Below are 18,890 nucleotides of genomic sequence, written 5' to 3' on the forward strand. Positions count from 1 at the left end.
AATGAAATCTTGCCATTTACAATAACATGAATGGAGCTAGAGTGTATTTTGCTAAGCAAAATAAGTCAGTCAGAGAAAGACAAATACCATATGATTACACCCATGTGTAGAATTTGAACAACAAAACAGATAAACATAGGGGAAGGAAATGAAAGAAAGAAAGAAAGAAAGAAAGAAAGAAAGAAAGAAAGAAAGAAAGGTGGAAACCATTCCAGACTATTAACTATAGAAAACAAACTGAGGGCTGCTGGAGGGAAGGTGGGCAGGGAATGGGCTAGATGGGTCATGGGTATTAAGGAGGGCACTTGTTGGCATGAGCACTAGGTGTTATATATAAGTGATGAATCACTAGATTCTACTCCTGAAATCAATATTACTATATGTTAAATAACTAGAATTTAAATAAAAATTTGAAACAAACAAGAATAAATAAGCTGTAAGTGAGTAAAAGCAATAGATTTTTTTAAAGGCTCTGAACTTTCCCTGGGGAGGGGAAATTCACACCATCAGGACACACATCTCTGGTAATCTCTCAAGACAGAGAAGGGAGAAATACCTTCCAAGTACCTTTCTCATGCATTTACAGGTGAAACAGGATAATTAATTTCTCTATGAGGTCATTTAGCCAGCAGGAAGGACCCCACCTTTGTGATCTCAGAGGTTGGGGATAAATCCTGGAGACCAACCCAAGTGGGCTCATCAGGAAGGTCCCACAGATGAAGAAAGTATTACTGATGCCTGTGACCAGCCTGAGAATGGATAGAGTGGAACATTCTCCAGCCCTCCCCCCCATTTTAGGTGCCAGTCATATCATAAGTCCTGACAAGAAGGAGGGGACTGAAATGCTAGAAACTGGGGTTTCTATCAGAATTTACCACAAGTTTAGTTTCTTTGACCAAGTAGGTAAAAACTCTTGAGAAGGTAATGTTATTAGTTACAATACAGGGACAACTGCTGTGTCGAAGACTCAAAATACCAGTGCCTTAAAGAAGATTTCTCTTTCTTATAACAATATGAGATTATGGAGTCCATGGATAACATAGTGGTTCTACAGAGTTAGAACCCAAACTCTGTCTCACTTTGGCATTCTTAAGTGTTGCCCTTGTCAGCAAAGTCTAAAATGGTGAATGACACTCACACTTCAGTTGGTAAAAAGATGGTAAGGAGAAAAGAGGTACACTACTTCTCTCAGGAGACCAGACTCCAAAGTTGTTCACTCACCCTACTCATGTCCCATTAGCCAGAAAATAGCCACATGGCCATGATAGCTGTATAGGAAACTGGGAAACGTGCTCTTTAACTGGGTGGCCATATTAGTTATCCATTGTGGCATAATAAACCATTCCAAAGCAGAGTGGATTATTTCCCTCAGTTCTGGGCAGTTCTTTTGTTGGACTTGCCAGTGGCTGCAGTCATCAGATTCCAGGACTGGGCTGGAAGAGTCACAATGGCCTCGGGCATGCAGTTGTGCTAGCTATCAGCTGGGAGCCTTAGTCATCTCTTCCATATGGCTGCTCATTCTCCAATGAGCTAGATGGGTATCAGCATGGTGGTGTGAGGGTGGGAGCAGAAGCTGTAGTGCTTCTCATGGCCCAGGCTCTGGAACTCCAACACATCCCTTAAGCCACCACATTCTATTGGTCAAAGTAAGCCACAAGACCAGCCCAAATTCCAGGGAATTTGTCCCTCCACTTGATGGGAAGAGCACAATGTCCCAGTGCAAAGGAGTGGGATACAAAGAGGCACAATTCACTGGAGATTATAATTCTAACAATATTCCATGGTGGCCCAGATAAGAACCCTATTACTAAGTAAGAAAAAGAGGGCAGAGACTGAAGGGATTTATTTATTCTGAATCAAGGGACCCCAAAAAGTAAAATCAAAGGCAGACTTTCCTGGTTTGGCTGCTTATCATGAGAGATTTATGGCCCTGTTTATTAATAACATTATGGTCATGTTAAGAGAATTTTTCACTGGAAATTATTTCTTTTCCAACCCATCATAAAACTCCTATCTGGCTGAATTCGACACAAGCTTCCGATTCAATGATGCCAATGTGGACTCTGAGCCCACAAGACCTTAGCTGCTCATCCAAGAGCAGGTCCCTGCAGATACAGAGGCCCTCTTTCCTGGGGCAGTTAAGGACTTCTGCAGATATTAAGGTCATTTATCTTTTAACTTAGGAAAAAAACATTTTTAATGGATTTTAAAGTCAGAGAGAAAATTGTGTGGAATCATCTAAATGTGTATCTAAATCATCTAAATCGGGGCGCCTGGGTGGCTCAGTCGGTTGAGCGTCCGACTTCGGCTCAGGTCACGATCTCGCGGTCCGCGGGTTCGAGCCCCGCTTCGGGCTCTGGGCTGATGGCTCAGAGACTGGAGCCTGCTTCAGATTCTGTGTTTCCCTCTCTCTCTGCCCCTCCCCCGTTCATGCTGTGTCTCTCTCTGTCTGAAAAATAAATAAACGTTAAAAAAAAATAAAAAAAATAAATAAATCATCTAAATGTGTATGTGGAATCATCTGACATGTTTACACATGTATCCTGGCACCCCCAGGATACAAAGGGCCATTGTCTCATTAGTCACTCTTTGATGACATCATATTACACTTTGAATAAAATTAGAACTCCTCCACTCTGGCTTACAAAGTGCATCTGCCCAAGCTCTTGCCCACTCTCCAGCCCCATCTATGCTGTCCCCTGACTGGAACACTTCTGCCCCTACTTGATTCAGATGTTGCCTACCCTGGGGTCTCTTCCCAAACCTTCCCAAACAGGAAGATCCCTTCCCTCTTCCTATCACATCTGGAACAGACTTCCATCTGAGCAATGATTTTCTTGCATTTCTGTTAATCTAAACCATGATTTTCTTGTATTTTGATGAGCCCCATGAAATTGTCATTTTTCTCAACATGTTGGCACTTTCATATGGCTCACCTAATATTATTATAACAGCTAAATAAAAGTCACTCTCCTGACACTTAACTTGTACCTGCTGCATACCCATTCCTGACTGCCCCTGCTGCACACCCATTCCTCAAAAATCATCAGGATGCTAAGTGAAATAAGCCATACAGAGAAAGACAGATACCATATGGTTTCACTCTTATGTGGATCCTGAGAAACATAACAGAAACCCATGGGGGAGGGGAAGGAAAAAAAAAAAAAAAGAGGTTAGAGTGGGAGAGAGCCAAAGCATAAGAGACTGTTAAAAACTGAGAACAAACTGAGGGTTGATGGGGGGTGGGAGGGAGGGCAGGGTGGGAGGGAGGGGAGGGTGGGTGATGGGTATTGAGGAGGGCACCTTTTGGGATGAGCACTGGGTGTTGTATGGAAACCAATTTGACAGTAAATTTCATATATTTAAAAAAAAAAAAAGAAAACATGATAGAGAGTCTCATAAGAAGACTCGTAACAAAACCAATTATTTTTTTCAAAAAAAAAAAAAAATCATCAGGACAGTAAAGGAGGAAAGCTTTGGAACCAGACAGACCAGATTTGAATCCCAGATCCATTCTAGTCCTATCTGTAATGACCTCAGGCCATTAGTGTGATCTCTCCAAGCCTCAGTTTTCTCATAAGTGAAATTCAGGTATATTAAATAGCAATGTTATTAACTAGCAAGTGGTGGCTACTTAGCAGGACTAGTGTGAGAATTAGGATACATGCTGAAGCCAGAGTTGTGGCTACTGCACTGACAAAGGTATGGGAGATGGGCACTGGGAGGAGGGAAGGCTACCTAGAAACAGCTATCAAAACTTTACCTGCACACACCCTTGGTAGCAAGTGCTGTTGGTGCCCTGCCCAGATCCCTGTGGACCTTGCCAGGGGAGCATAGCCTCATCAGTCAGACTTCCAACTAGCAGCACCTGTTATCTCTTTCTCTGACCACCAGAGCCCACTCTGTCCTCATTCAGGACAGGCCAGAAGTGCCAGAGAATTAATGACTCCTTTCCCCACCAAGAGCAGACCTCAGCCAATAACTGCAGAATTGGTGGACAGTTCTCTTGAAATACACAGGTTTGAATTGCACAGGTCCACTTTTATGTGGATTTTTTCCAATGAAGATACATATAGTACTGTAAATGTATTTTCTCTTCATTATGATTTTCTTTTTCTTAAATTTTTTTTTAATCTTTATTTTAAATAGGCTCCATGCCCAACATGGAACTTGGACTCATGACCCTAAGGTCAGGAGTATCATGCTCTACCGATTGAGCCAGCCAGGCACCCCTTCCTTGTGATTTTCTTAATAACATTTTCTTTTCTCTAGCTTATTTTATTATAAGAATACATAAAATAATACAATATAATACATACAATATGTAAATTATGTGTTGGCTATTTATGTTATGTCAGTAAGACTTAGTAATTAAGTTTTTGGGGAGTCAAAAGTCATACATGGATTTTCAACTGTGTGAGGGGTCAGTGCCCCTAACCTCTGCATTGTTCAAAGGTCAACTATACATATTTCATCTCTTTCTGTCTTCAAGTGGGACAATGTTGAGGTGTGCTTTCTACACTGTCTCCCAGAAATCCCAGTAGGGTTATGCTCCAAGGGTTCAGAGTGGTCCCTCTTGAAAATGGATGACTTTCCTGAATGACTTTCCTTCCCAGCTCACATCCCTCCCCTATTTCTTGGGGCCACTGTTAAATAAACTTCTTTCACTCAAATTCTTATCTTGAGTTTGTTTCTGGGAGAACCCAAACTTCTGAGAATATATCCTATAAATTATCTTTACACATATGCAAAAATTACATATATTCAATTTATTAATTCATCATTGTTTGTAGTTGCGAGAGGTTGGAAATAATATACCGAAAAGAAACTGGTTAAATACATCATGATCTTTCCATACAATGGGATACTACACAGCTGTATAAAAGAATGAAAAAAAATACTTTATGTCTTGATATAAAACATCTAAGCCATATTGATGAATAAAGCAAGATGCAAAACAGTATAAATAACACCTATTACCATTTGTGTAAAAAAGCTTGTGTGTGTGTGTCTGCATATGCTTAAAATCTTTGTGAAGAAGACCCCAAAACACATAACCTTATAACCCCTTAGGAAGGACTTGAATGGCTAGGGGGACCAGGATGGAAGGGAAAATTTTCATCATTCATGCTTGGACAACTTTTGATTTTTGTTCTGTCGATGGGTTTACCCTTCCAAAAAATAAAAGTAATATTAAAATAATAAGTAAATGCATACATAAAAGGAGGTGCACCATTGCTCATTGGACCTTATGTAGCTCTAGTATGGAATGGAATGAGTGGACAGGCTCCTGGTGGCTAATCAGATCCTGGCTCCATCACAGCTCCTCCATGTGGTCTTGATCCAGCTGCAAAGCATCCTGCAGATATGTGTCCTCACCCATGAAAGAAGGTCTTGCTTCCTTCAGCAGGAACAGGATCTGTTACATTTCCCTTTATCTTCACCCACAAAATCTGCCATCACTTCTGTCCAGAGGAAGGCCCAATGGCACCTTCACCCATACACAAAGAAGCCTAAGCAATTCTCTTCTGCCTGAGAGGTTGTACTGACGGCACTCATCCCCATGCAAAAGACATCTGAGTCATACACAAAACTCATGCACATGTTTGCACACACACTTGCACAAACACACACACACATGAATGGAAACCCAAGCAGTTCTTTTTCGACTGAGATGTTACCACCCCACTCTCCTAATAGCGGAGTCTGCCCAACAGCCTGGGGACCTGCATGCTGGTCTAACCAGAATCCTACTTGCTGCAGGAGAGGCCACTCAATGGGGAAGGAGCTGTTACTGGGGCTGGGCATTGGGACCAGCTTCACTCATCATGTCCTTGTACTGCCGTTTGAAGAAGCCAAGCTGTGGAGGCAAAGACAGAGGAGTAAGGGCCACCAAAGTCAGGGAAGTGGTGAAGGCCATGCAGAACAGGAGGGGAGACCTAGGGGCCAGGAGGCACAAAGAATAATGTGACAGAGTATAAAGAGACCTGGGGAAAGTGGGGCAGAGAAAGAGATGGCTTTGATGTTAGAGTCAGGAAAGTGAAAATAAATAAAACATACAAGGAGAAGGATTAATCCTTACATAGTGGTCATTCTGTACCCGGGACCATTCTAAGTACACTACATATATATTAACCCAATTACCTTCACAAAGTAGTATTTATATTCTCATTTCATAGCTGAAGAAACTGAGACTCTGTGACTTGGTGTGAGTTGAACCCAATAATGAGCTGCTGAGTAAGAAGCAGTGAGGATAGAGGAGAGCAAACAGGAAGAGGGGATACCTTGTACAGTCCAGCGGTGATGAGGGCCAGAAGCACCAGCCCCCCCACTGAGCTGCCCACTATAAGTGGTACGGGGTTGTGCACTTCATTTGGCTCCACTTTGGTTTCTATCTGTAGCAGGGGGAGGGAGGGTACATCAGGGGAACCCCAAATTTCTAGGGGTTCCCCAGTCAGACCTTCTGCCCCCACTTAACCCAATGACTGGCCCCTCCCTCTGCCCTCACTCCTCCTCCCACTCCTCCTCCTCTGTCTCTTTCTAGCTCTTTACCAAGAGATCTCCACAAGCCCAGCCTCAATTCCTACCTCCAATAGTCCCTCTGTGCCAAAGATAGATACCTGGGCCCTCAGAAATGTCTCTTGTCCTGGAAGCAGGGCAAACTTCGAATCATCATACAAGACCTCTGCCGTGGTCACAACCTGAAGGTAGTTTGCTGAAGTCTACAGGAGAGAGTAGATTGAATCTGGACCCATGGGCCCTCTGAAATATCGTGTCCATGCCCAGCTGAGTCCTGTCCCTCACATACCTTGATATACCAGTCAAATGAGAGTTTGCCTTGGAGGGTAATGTTGACTTTTTCCTGGATGCTGAAGGATGAGATGTCACACTGGATTCTCTGGCAGACAGCAATGGAGCAGTTCTGGGGAAGGGAAGAAAGGGGAGAAGTGACTAAAGAAACTGGAAAATGCTCATGCACCCAGCCCACTCAGTTGACAGATGATATTGAGCATCAACAAGGGGACAGTGCTGGGTCTGGCTTATTCTTACCACCACTGGGGCCCTCTTAAGCTCTGCCATGAAGTCAGAGAGAGGGGGAGACTTCTCCGTGGTGTTGCATGTTCTGGAGAGGTTCTGAGGAAAAGAGACACCATGAGAATAGAGAGAAATGAGGGCTTGTGAATCCAGACTTAAGGAGGCTGAAATGGCCTAAGTCCAGGAAAAGGTCAAAGTGCCTCCAAAATAAAACAGAGATTTTAGGAAAGACCAGGGCTATGGAGGGAGGAGTTAGGACACTTCTCAAGCCCAGCTAGGCTTACCTGGGAAAGGGTGACCTGGAGGTTGTCCCACACAGCCACCTGGTTCAGCTTGATAGGCACCCAGAAGACCACACTGATGGGGAGGCTCCTCTGTCCCAAGTTGTTGACCTGCACAGTGGGAAGAAGGCAGTGGACTTCAGAGCTCTGGCCTTTCCACTTACACCAGCAACTAGAATCAGCCTTCCCACTCCTGACACCCCAGTACACTTAAATAAGGCCTCACAGACCCAAGCAGCCTGCCTCTTGATGCTTTCTGGAATGCAGTAAATTGTAGCACTTAAACACACATTCAAGAACCAGATAAGTTGGTAATAAGTGGTGTCTCTTCCACTTACTAGTGGGGACACTTTGGCCATGTTCTGTTAACTTCTCTGAGCCTCAGTTTCTCCATCTGTGAACTGGAGATAATGATAGTGCCTCCTTCAAAGACTCATTGTAAGGATAAAATGAGGTGTGTGTGTGTGTGTGTGTGTGTGTGTGTGTGTGTGTGTGGTTCTGTGTGTATAGGGTGAAAGTAAACTTGGAACAGAGCCCAGAACATAGTAGGCACCTGAGGCATGTATCCCATCATTATTTCCCATTATTGCATTCCCAGCACATTGATTTCCCTCCCTGTCATCCTTCTCAGCTCCCCACCTCATACTGGTGCTTTATAATGTGGCTGGTCTTCTCTGAGGCTATGAAGTTGAGATATTTGGTGGAGACTTCATGGCTGATGGGAGAAAGAAGAAAGTACAGGAGGTGTCAGGACATCAGAGGTGTCCTGAGAAGGAGTCTTGGACTAAGTATGTAAGGGAGTGAACAAGTACATGGGTAATGCTGCCCTGAGAAGGTGCCAGTGGGGCGGTAAGCAGGGGGGGGATGTGTGTCAGACACACAGGATGTGCTAGTTTGGGTTACACACACACATATGCACACAGGCACAAATACACTCCCAGGCACATATAAACTAGACACATATACACAGGCACTCATGTGCATAGACTCACACACACAAATACACAATGGGTCATGTCCAGCATAATGGTAAAGGCAGAGCTAAAGCCCTAGAAGCCAGCACCTGGTGACCACCACGAAGACAGTGTATTTCACAGGCAACTCCAGCTGGAATTCGGTTTTGTTGGTCTTAGTTGTGTTGTTCTCACTAAAGGGAAACAGAGAGCTTTCCTGTGTATATTTCCACTAAATTATAATCTCTGTAATGGCAGGAACCACAGCTGTCTTGTCCATCACTGTCTCACCAGCACTGGGCACAATGCCTGGCACATGGTGAGTGCTCAGTTGGTATTTATTGAATGAATGAATAAATAACTGACTAAGCTGAGGAGAGAACCAGTGGGGAGAGGGCAGTGGTCCATCCTGGGCAGGGGGTTGGGGGCTCAAAGGGGTAAGATAGGCACAGCACACCTGGTCACATTGGCCTTGAGTAGTAGTCTGTTTCCAAAGAAAGCATCAGATTCCACACCAAATGTGATATTAAAGGTGATCTGGAGTTAGAGAGAGGAGAGATAGTGAAAAGAATAGAAGAAACAACTTAAATGTCTATCAACTAAAGAATGGATAAATAAAATGTGGTGCTTCCATACAACAGGATACTATGCAACAGTAAAAAGAAATAAAATATTGATAGATGCTGCAAATATACATGATCCTTGAAAACATGACTACATACAATATAATCCCATTTATATGAAGTGTCCAGAATAGGTGAACCTAGAGACAGAAAATACATTAGTGGTTGCCTAGAGCTTGGAGAAATGAGAGGACTAGAGTTGATGGCTGAGGAGAGCAGCGTCTTTTCTCAAGGTAATAAAATATTCTAAAATTGATCATGGTGATGAATATGTAACTCTGTGAACATACTAAAAAGCCACCCAATTGTCTGCTTGAAATAGGTAAATTGTATGGTATATGAATTGTATCTCAGTAAAGCTATTTTTCAAAACAAAAAAGGAGCCTCTACTTTTAAAAAATAAGAAAAGCATTCAGAAAAAGGCAAAAGAGAAAGGGAGAGGGGGACAGCAGCCTGACCTCTGAGTAGTTTGGGAAGATGGGGTGGCTTATGTTGCAGCTGCTATTCTTCAAAGCCTCTGGCCCATTGGTGGAGTCTTCAGACTCACAAGTCAGGCGCCATGGTCGCTGTGAGCGCTGCTTCTGGAAGGCAAGGGAGACAAAGATGGTGATGTGAACCAGAACCTGTGGGGACAAGGAAAGCAAAGTCAGAGCCTGAGAAGGATTTGACTACCTGGGTCACTGACTTCCTCCTATAGGACAGGCCAGGTGGGTAGAAGAAGGTAACTTGAGTCCTGTAGGAGTCCTCGCCCTGGTTTCTCACAGTCACTGTCACATTCAGGTCTCGGGGACCACCCACCACCAGGGTATCCAGACTGTGGAAAGAACAAGCCAGGCCGTGAGATGCTGAGGCCCTCCATGTGGCAAGTCTACTCTGGTGGCACAGACTCTTGGAGAGAGAAGACAGTGGATGGGGCAACCACACAAACACCTCCAAAGCAGCTGCTCTGTTCCAGGCTCCCTCAGAGGCCAGAACAGAGCACCAGGTTGTGGTGCAGATTTTCAGGTAGCAGTGAGGAAAAGAAACTCACCCCATAAAAGTGAAGGTGATGCTGAGGTCATCATGGCAAATGTTGTCACTGCCACAATTCTGCTCAAAAGGAAACTACAAAAAAAAAAATAAAGTATGATGAAAGAAAAGGAAAGAATAAAATGAAACAATAAAATATTGAGCTAGAGTGTATTATGCTAAGTAAAATAGGTCAATCAGAGAAAGACAAATACCATATGATTTCACTTATATGTGGAACTTAAAAAAAACAGATGAGCATATGGGAAGGGGATGGGGAGAGAAGAGAGAGAAACAAATCACAAGAGAATCTTAATGACAGAGAATAAACTGAGGGTTGATGGAGGGAAGTGAGTGGGAGATGGACTAGAAGGGTCATGGGTATTAAGGAGGGAACTTGTTGTGATGAGCACTGGATGTTGTATGTAAGTGATGAATCACTCAATTCTACTCCTGAAACCAATATTGCACTGTATGTTAACTAAAATTTAATTCAAAATAAAATAAAATATTGAAATAAAATTATGTGAAATGAAATAAAATGTTCTTCAACAATCTTGGCCTCTGGTGTCTTCCATGACCCTGAAGGACCCCAACTCCAGAACTCACCAAAGCTGTGAAGAGTCTCTGAGCATCCACAGCCAGCACTGGCTGGAGGTTCCCGAATAAGGACAAGGGTTTCCCCACCAGAGAGAAGTTGAAGTGCAGGATGATGGGGTTCACTGAATCCTCTACACAATACTGAGAGATAGTAGGGGGTTTGAGGGTTTGCCCTCCTTAGATTCCCAAACCCACCCCATGCATGGAGGACCCAGGAGTGTGGCCAACCCTTGCTCACCGGTAACAGTAGCTTTAGGGTCTCACATTCTTGATTCAGCCTCAAGATTCTTGTCTGTCTGCGTGTGCTGTTCTTTGTCTCATCAAAGACAACTCGGGGATGTGGGAGAGTTGGGTCCAGAGCCAAGTCATATGTGATGTTGCTCTGAATCTCTCCTGAAGGGGCAGGGCAGCATGGTAGTGAGGATCCCAGCTTTGGAGTCAGACAAGCATGAGTTTGAGGCCCAGCTCTACTTTGGGCATGCTACCTGACCTCTTTGAGTCTCCATTCCTTATTTTTTTTTAATTTTTTTAAATTTGTATATTTATTTTGAAAGAGAGAGAGAGAACACAAGGGAGGGGCAGAGAGAGGGAGAGAGAGAATACGAAGCAGGTTCCATGCTGTCAGCACAGAGCCAGCTGGTTCGAACTCACAAACCTTGATATCATGACCTGAGCCGAAGTCAAGAGTTGGATGCTTAACCAACTAAGCCACCCAGGCACCCTGTCCATTCTTTATTTTCAAGTTGAGGAAGATAATTTTACCTTCTCAGTGGTGAAAATGAAATGAAATGAAATAGTGTCTATAAAGCATTTATCACAGTTCTGCCACACAGAAAGTACTCAAAAAATAGTAGCTGTTCTGTTACATACTAGAAAACTAAGTATATTTTTCTGGTCGCTTTTAACTTCTTTCTCTTCGTCATTGGCATTCAGTAACTTGTGCCTTGGAATGGTACAATGTATGTCATACACATTGGTATAATGTACTATGGTATGGTTTCCTTTATATTTATCTTGCTTTGTTTTGGCAGAGAATCTTGATGTCTTTCATTAGTTTAAAAAAAAATTGTTACTGGGAAACCTGGGTGGCTCAGTCAGTCAAGAGAGCCTAAATGTCCATCAACTGATGAATGGATAAAGAAATTGTGGTTTATATACACAATGGAATACTACGTGGCAATGAGAAAAAATGAAATATGGCCTTTTGTAGCAACATGGATGGAACTGGAGAGTGTGATGCTAAGTGAAATAAGCCATACAGAGAAAGACAGATACCATATGGTTTCACTCTTATGTGGATCCTGAGAAACATAACAGAAACCCATGGGGGAGGGGAAGGAAAAAAAAAAAAAAAAGAGGTTAGAGTGGGAGAGAGCCAAAGCATAAGAGACTGTTAAAAACTGAGAACAAACTGAGGGTTGATGGGGGGTGGGAGGGAGGGCAGGGTGGGTGATGGGTATTGAGGAGGGCACCTTTTGGGATGAGCACTGGGTGTTGTATGGAAACCAATTTGACAGTAAATTTCATATATTAAAAAATAAAAAATAAATAAATAAATAAATAAAAATTAAATATTAAAAAAATAAAATAAAATTTACTGTAAAAAAAAAAAAGAGTATAACTCTTGATTTTGACTCAGGTCATGATTTCACATGAGCCCCACTTCAGGCTTATACTGACAGCTTGGAGTCTGCTTGTGAGTCTCTCTCTCCTCTCTGCCTCTCCCCCTGCTTGTTCTCTCTCTCTCTCTCTCTCTCTCTCTCTCTCTCAAAATAAGTAAATAATTTTAAATAAAAAAAGAAAAGATTTTCCCTCTATTTTGTTGCTTCTTTCTTATTCTCTCTTCTTTCAATTTCAAATTACATGTTTATTAAATTTTTCACCATGCTCCATATGTCTTACCATTTTTTTCTGTATTTTTCATCCTCTTTTCTCTGTGTGTTAATCTAAATACTCTCAATTGATTTACCTTCCAGTTCACTAATTCTTTGTTCCACTTTGAACCTACTATCAAATCTATTTATTGAATTCTTAATTTAAGTCAGGGTATTTTTCAGTTCTATAGTTTCCATTTTACTCTATTTTATGAATTCCAGGTCTTTTCTGAAGTTCTCCATCATTTTCTCTTTTTTTCTTGAAGATATTAACTGTAGTTGTTTTTTAGATTCCTAATAACTCCAATTTCTGAATCACCTGTGGGTCTATTTCTATTGTCTATTGTTTCTCTTAGTTGCTGGTCTGAATAGACATTGTTCCAATAGAAAGACCAAGTTGCTTACCAATACCCCTCTCAAATTTCTGTTTCTCCAGCACTAGGGAGCTGAACTTCTATACAACTCTTTGGCTGCTGTCTTCTACTGAGTTTCTTAGAGTATTGATCTAGACATACATTGCTGAGGAAGTCAGCCTATGACTTGAGAGGAATTTATATGTAGGTTTCGGGGCACCTTCTACATGATTCTCTACTCTCCAACACTTTTATATTAATGTCTAGCCATGCAAGCTGCCCCAAACTGACTACTGTCTCCTCAGCCTAGTAAGATTACTGTTAGAAACCTAATTTTATTCCCTCATTTCTCTCTAGTACCATCATTACAATTCCCCCACACCCAGCACAATGCCACTCTTTCAGATTAGAGACAAGGAGAAGTCAAGTTAGTTGTGATAAAATGCCATGCCTAAATGTTTTCTGAATTTGTGTTTAGCTTCATCAACCCAACCTGCCCTTTAAATGAGTTATCTCTTGACTTAAAAAAAAATCCTGGTTAGTTCACAGATGTGGGGCCATTGTTTCTCTGGAGAACTGAGAGAATAAAGGAGTGCCACATGCTCACTTCTGGTGAGGTTTTCTGGGCCTCTGTACCCAGTCAGGGAACTGTCTTCTCACTCCAGCCAAGCTTCGAAAAGGCTGTAGAAGCCTGTGGAAGTTTGCTCTGGACTGCCAGAAGGCTGGGAAGACTGCACTGGGCCACCCATCAATATCTCCAGTTATTTAACTCTTTCAGACTTACCTACCCAGCCTCACCTTCTCTTAGCCTGTCCCGTGTATTCTTGCGGACATGAAGGCAAACTCTAACCTCCCCAGCAGTCTGACCTTTCACCACCTTTGCACGGCACTCAAACACATTCCTTGCCACTTCTTTGGGTGTGAACTCCATGGTAACCTCAAGTCTCAGCACAGGCTGGGATCTGTAGGGACACCAGAGGACCATCAGGGGCCTTCAGACAGCAAAGCCACTCCTGAAAGGGAAGATATTTGGTGTGCTATAAAAGAATTTCTTACCTAAGCAGCAGTACATGGCCTTGGGCTCCTATAGCCAGGTCCACCAGTCCATCCATTGTGAGGTCCTGGCCCCCACTCAGTGACTGACCAAAATATTGGAGTGTGGGGGAGAGCTGGGAGCCTTCAATCCGCTGAAGGTAGAAAAGAGGAGAGAAAGGGAGTGGGAAAGAATAGGGAAGTGTGTAACTCGGTTACCCAGAGTGACCCAAGAGGACAGATTGTCTGGGTTCCACTCAAGTCTCATCTCTTATAACTTCTCAGGGAATTAGAGCAACCATTCAGCTTTAGACCACAGCCTTGAGATGATACCCAAAGTTTCCATCAATCACCTAGGTTTTCCAGGACAAAGTTTTACAGGAAAGAAATGACAGGGGCACCTGGGTGGTTTAATGTCCAACACTTGATTTTGGCTCAGGTCAAGATCTCACAGTTCGTGGGACTGAACCCCACGCCAGGCTCTGTGGTGACCATGTGGAGCCTGTTTGACATTCTCTCTCCCTCTCCCTCTGCCCCTCCCCTGCTCATGTTCTCTCTCTCTCTCTCTCTCTCTCTCTCAAAATGATGAAACATATTTAAAAAACTTTTAAAAAAAGGAAAGAAGTGACATAGCATGCTATTTGACTCACCTAATATCATTGACATGTCAAAATAATGCAAACACTGAATATCGATCTACCAAAATTCTCATATAAATGTAAGGAGTGGGGCAAAGAGGTGAAAGGGCCGAGGGGGCAAGCCCTCTGAAAGAGAGATCACCTCTCATAGAGGGAAGTCAATGCTAAAATAAAAGTCAAGAAGCAGCAAAATAATCATCTTATTGGGGAGTATAGACAATAATTGAAAAATCTGAAATAAAGTTTCCTCAAGAGAAGGGAAAATGAAGAGGAAGTTGCAGTGTGAGTGTGGTGATTGTTATTTTTCATAATGAGATATAAGAACAATTTTTACTCTTTAATCTATGTGCAAGAATAACACTGAAAGAACAACCAAATAAAAAGAAAATTTAAAAGTGATCTTGTCATGTACTTAATGCCACTGAATTGTACACTTAAAATGGTTAAAATGAAAACTTTTATGTAATATATATTTTACCACATTTTTTACAAATTTTGTTAACTGAAAGGAAGGATGAGGAAGCATGGGATGCTGGGTATATGCTATATCTAAATCTAAATGGTGCTGACTTGGGTTCACAGATATGTGAAAATTCATCACTTAAGATTTATGTGTTTAGTGTATGTATATTATACCTCAACGTTTTTTGAGAAAAATTTATTGTATTCTGTTTGGAGGAAGTTTTGTTTTGTGATTAGCTATAAAGTAAAATTACACAGTTGGGAGATCCACAGCATATTTACTTATCCAAACACTGACCAACCTTATCCTCAATCATAAGGAAAAAAGCAAGTAAAAAAATACATACAGTAGAAAAGGATAAGATCATAAACAGTAGAAAAGGATAAGATAATCCTTTTGGCATTTGTTTTTAATTCCTGGGTCTGTGGGGTGTGTGTGTGTGTGTGTGTGTGTGTGTACATATAAAGCACCCTCCCCTTACCTTTGTTTTCCTTTGCAAAGTGAGTTATGATGCAGATAAGGAGAGGGAACTAGGGTTTTCACCGTTTACTTTAGATTAATAAATTTATACAAGCATGTCAAGGTTTTATAATAAAATAAAGTAAAATCAGAGCCTTCACACTGCATTGACACAGGGAAGCAACAGGTGTCAGTGAAAAGAGGCCTAATTACAATATTCATACAATTGTGTGTAGAAAAAGGCTCCCTGGTGCAGAGAGAAGTGGGTAAGGCAGTGCTTCTTATCCCTGGCATCAACTAACAAGTGTCTTAAAAATACTGGGGCCTGCATCTCATTCTATTCCATTTATATGAAATTCTAGAATGGGCAAAACTCATTTATGGTGGAAAATAATCAGGACAGTGCTTTCCTCTGGAATGGAGTGGGGTCAGAAATTAACTGGAAAGGGGCATGAGGGAACTTTCTGGAGTGGTGATTATATTCTATATCTTGATAGGGGTGTGGGTTACACATGTGTATGCATTTATCAAAATCACTGAGTGGCAAAGGATTTGCATATTTCCTGTCTGTAAACTTTATCCTAAAAACAACAGTAAGCAAATATTGAATTCTAGTTAATGATAAACATACTGAACTATTTAGGGGCATTGCAACTTATTTTGAATTAGAATTTTAAAATTCATTAAAAATAAGATGGACAATGGCACTGGGTGGCTTAGTCAGTTAAGCATATGACTCTTGGTTTTGGCTCAGGTCATGATCTCATAATTTGTGTGTTCAAACCCCATGTCAGGCTCCACGCTGACAGCACAGAACCTGCTTGGGATTCTCTCTCTCTTTCTCTCTGCCCTTCTCCTGCTCATGCGAACACACTCTCTAAACAAATAAACTTTTTTTAAAAAGTAGTTTAAAACAACAAGATGGACTGATGGATGGATAGAAGTAGGATGAATAAAAGGTTTGATCTGTGATAACATAAATTTAGTCAAATGTTCATTGTAGATTCTAGGTTGTAAATATATGGGTGTTCATTGTACAATTCCTTCACTTTGTTGTGAATTTGAAATTTTTCTAAATAGTGCTGGAAAACTCTACTGATAGCTGGCACACTGCCCCAGACCAATTAAACTGGAGCTCTTATTAGCAGAGCCCAGGCATCTGTGCCTTTTAAGACCTTAAAGTAATTTTATTTTTTTACTGTTTATTTTTTTTTTGAGAGACAGAGACAGAGTATGAATGAGGGAGGGGCAGAGAGAGAGAGGGAGACACATAATCCAAAGCAGTCTCCAGGCTCTGAGCTGTCAACACACAGCCCAATGCAGGGCTTGAACCCACAAACCGTGAGATCATGACCTGAACTGAAGTCGGACACTTAGCCAACTGAGCCATCTAGGTGTCCCAAGGCCTTCAAGTAATTTTAATGCGTTCATAAGATTGAAACTCTGGTGTGAGGGATTTAGTAGAACCGATGGGGGACAGAGAGAAAAAGAACATAAGAAAAAGGTAAGTCTGGAAAAAAGTCAGAGATCCAAGGGTAGAAGACCAGATGGCCTCAGCTGGCAGTGGTGGGAGAGAACCAGACTCTGGGATCCCTCCAAACAGTGGGTTCCATCTAGCAAGAAGCAAGGAGCCATTTTAGAGAGGAAACCAGTTGTGGTGACCAAGATTTCAGGTGACCAACCATCAAGATGGACTACATAATTTGCAGGACCCAGTACCAAAAAAAAAACAAAAAACAAAAAACAAACAAAATGCAGAGCATTAACCAAGTGCAGGGCCCTTCTGTGTGGCTGTATAGGTCACAAACCCATGAAGATGTAGTCCTGTAGGGTGACCAGCTGTAGGGGTTTCCTGAGATTCAAGACTTTGAGCACTAAAACTGGGACAGATCTGAACAAACCAGGACTACTGGTCACTCTACCAAGATTGAGATTCAGAAGAAAGGAAAGCCTGCATCCCAACACTCCCAGCCAACCACTTACCACCTCTAAGCCTTAATCTCCTCATCTGTGAAGAGGAGGTGATTGTGCCCCCATGCACCTCCTATAGTTGTGGTAAGAATTTCTATGAAGTGTGTTATTATTTTTGAAGATTCTAAAAATCCAGTACTGGGAGAATTGATCTGGCAGCTCTGAGGATGCTGAATTAGAAAGGGAAAGGGGCACCTGTGTAACTCAGCCAGTTAAGTGCCCGACTCCGGTCATTATCTCACGGTTTGTGGGTTTGAGCCCTGTGTTGGGCTCTGTGCTGACGGCTCAGAGTCTAGAGCCTGCTTTGGATTCTGTGTCTCCCTCTCTATGCCCCTCCCCCCTCGCAAGAATAAATAAAACATTTAAAAAATTTTTTAAGAAAGAGACAGAGGGGCACCTGGGTGACTCAGTCGGTTGAGCGCCAGACTTCGTCTCAGGTCACGATCTCATGGTTCATGAGTTCAAGCCCAGCATGGGGCTCTATGCTGACAGTGCAGAGCCTGCTTGGGATTTTCTGTCCCCCTCTCTTTCTGCCTCTCCCCCCACTTTCACTGTCTCTCTCTCTCAAAAATAAATAAACGTTAAAAAAGAAAGGAAGGACACCAAGGAAGAGAGAGAGAGAAAGAAAGAAAGAAAGAAAGAAAGAAAGAAGAAAGAAAAGTACATATCAGCAAAGAGGCTACTGTCATGACAGGGACAGTGACCTGGCCTCACCTGGCTGTGGGAAGGGCTAATGCCCGGTCTTGAGGTTCCATGAAATAGGTAAACAGCACCCCGGTTCTCCTGCTCTCCTGGGGCCCCAATGGCCACATCTGTCAGCTTGTCTCCATTCACATCTCCCAGCGCTGTCAGGGCTGCCCCAAAGCGGCCCCAGGGGTGGCCCTGCATCCCATGGAGAACAGTCTCACACTGCCATCTAGCCCTCTGCTGAACAAAAACAGTGTCAGGTCCCAACCTGGGCAACTCCCAGCTCATGCCCAGGCCCCACCCAAGCCCAGGCCCCATCAGCTACTCACTCCCCGAGGCAAGGGGCACACAGACACCTGGCCCCCCCTTGTCGGCTCGTAGTAATGGGGGGCCCCAATAAGGATCAGGTCAGAGCTGCCATCTCTGTCCATGTCCACAGAGCAGAGGGAGGCCCCAAAGTAGGAGCCAATCTGTAAGAGACGAGTCCAGGATCACACATATATCTCTTGCCACCAAAATCAAAGTGTGAGTGTTTTCTTCCTGTGAAGAAAAATCATTTCAACCAGGGAAAGCCCTTTGGAGCAGATGTGATCTTCCATATGATTCAAATTCTCATTTGAGTGTACTGCTAGCTAGAGAAAAATATAGAGTTGATGGGCATTGGCTGAGGATTTACCCCAAATGGTGTTCCAAGGAGATGATTAATATAGCAAAGAAGAAGTTGGATTGGAAACTACACAGAAAAGCCTGGAAGAGCACACAGGATATCTTTACAATATATTGTAAATCTCTGTGTGTGGGGACGGGGATAAAAAATTCAAAGTTGATTGTCCTGCTAGTAAGGAATCAACTGGCTTAGATTAAAAATAACTATTGCTACAGGATTTTTTTGCATGATATTGAGAAGTACTGT

At 42.6% G+C, this 18,890-nt stretch overlaps 1 protein-coding gene and 1 non-coding gene across 6 annotated transcripts in view; one reads left to right on the top strand and one right to left on the bottom strand.

Annotated features, from left to right (window-relative positions):
• Positions 1-2,271: 2,271 nt before the first annotated feature.
• TRNAR-UCG lies at positions 2,272-2,356 on the top strand. Its single transcript has one exon. It is a non-coding gene; the product is annotated as a tRNA-Arg (tRNA).
• Positions 2,357-4,897: 2,541 nt separating this feature from the next.
• Positions 4,898-18,890, bottom strand: part of LOC122209447 (integrin alpha-M-like) — a 43,657-nt gene continuing 29,664 nt past the window's right edge. For 3 of the 5 annotated variants that reach the window (XM_042921287.1, XM_042921289.1, XM_042921285.1), the window contains 18 exons: positions 18,307-18,447; positions 18,005-18,217; positions 13,784-13,914; positions 13,526-13,689; positions 10,739-10,893; positions 10,510-10,641; positions 9,923-9,996; positions 9,565-9,706; positions 9,351-9,473; positions 8,727-8,806; positions 8,380-8,463; positions 7,956-8,031; positions 7,320-7,427; positions 7,051-7,134; positions 6,809-6,922; positions 6,621-6,722; positions 6,285-6,395; positions 4,898-5,860 (listed from right to left, as the gene is read on the bottom strand). In XM_042921287.1, the coding sequence (XP_042777221.1) occupies positions 5,792-5,860; positions 6,285-6,395; positions 6,621-6,722; positions 6,809-6,922; positions 7,051-7,134; positions 7,320-7,427; positions 7,956-8,031; positions 8,380-8,463; positions 8,727-8,806; positions 9,351-9,473; positions 9,565-9,706; positions 9,923-9,996; positions 10,510-10,641; positions 10,739-10,893; positions 13,526-13,689; positions 13,784-13,914; positions 18,005-18,217; positions 18,307-18,447 (2,103 nt within the window). In that variant the 3' untranslated portion in view covers positions 4,898-5,791. The remainder of the gene's footprint in view (positions 5,861-6,284; positions 6,396-6,620; positions 6,723-6,808; positions 6,923-7,050; positions 7,135-7,319; positions 7,428-7,955; positions 8,032-8,379; positions 8,464-8,726; positions 8,807-9,350; positions 9,474-9,564; positions 9,707-9,922; positions 9,997-10,509; positions 10,642-10,738; positions 10,894-13,525; positions 13,690-13,783; positions 13,915-18,004; positions 18,218-18,306; positions 18,448-18,890) is intronic. The other 2 variants (XM_042921288.1, XM_042921286.1) reach the window with 1 other exon arrangement.

The sequence above is a fragment of the Panthera leo genome, chromosome E3 (assembly GCF_018350215.1).
Source record: "Panthera leo isolate Ple1 chromosome E3, P.leo_Ple1_pat1.1, whole genome shotgun sequence".
Classification (NCBI taxonomy): domain Eukaryota; kingdom Metazoa; phylum Chordata; class Mammalia; order Carnivora; family Felidae; genus Panthera; species Panthera leo.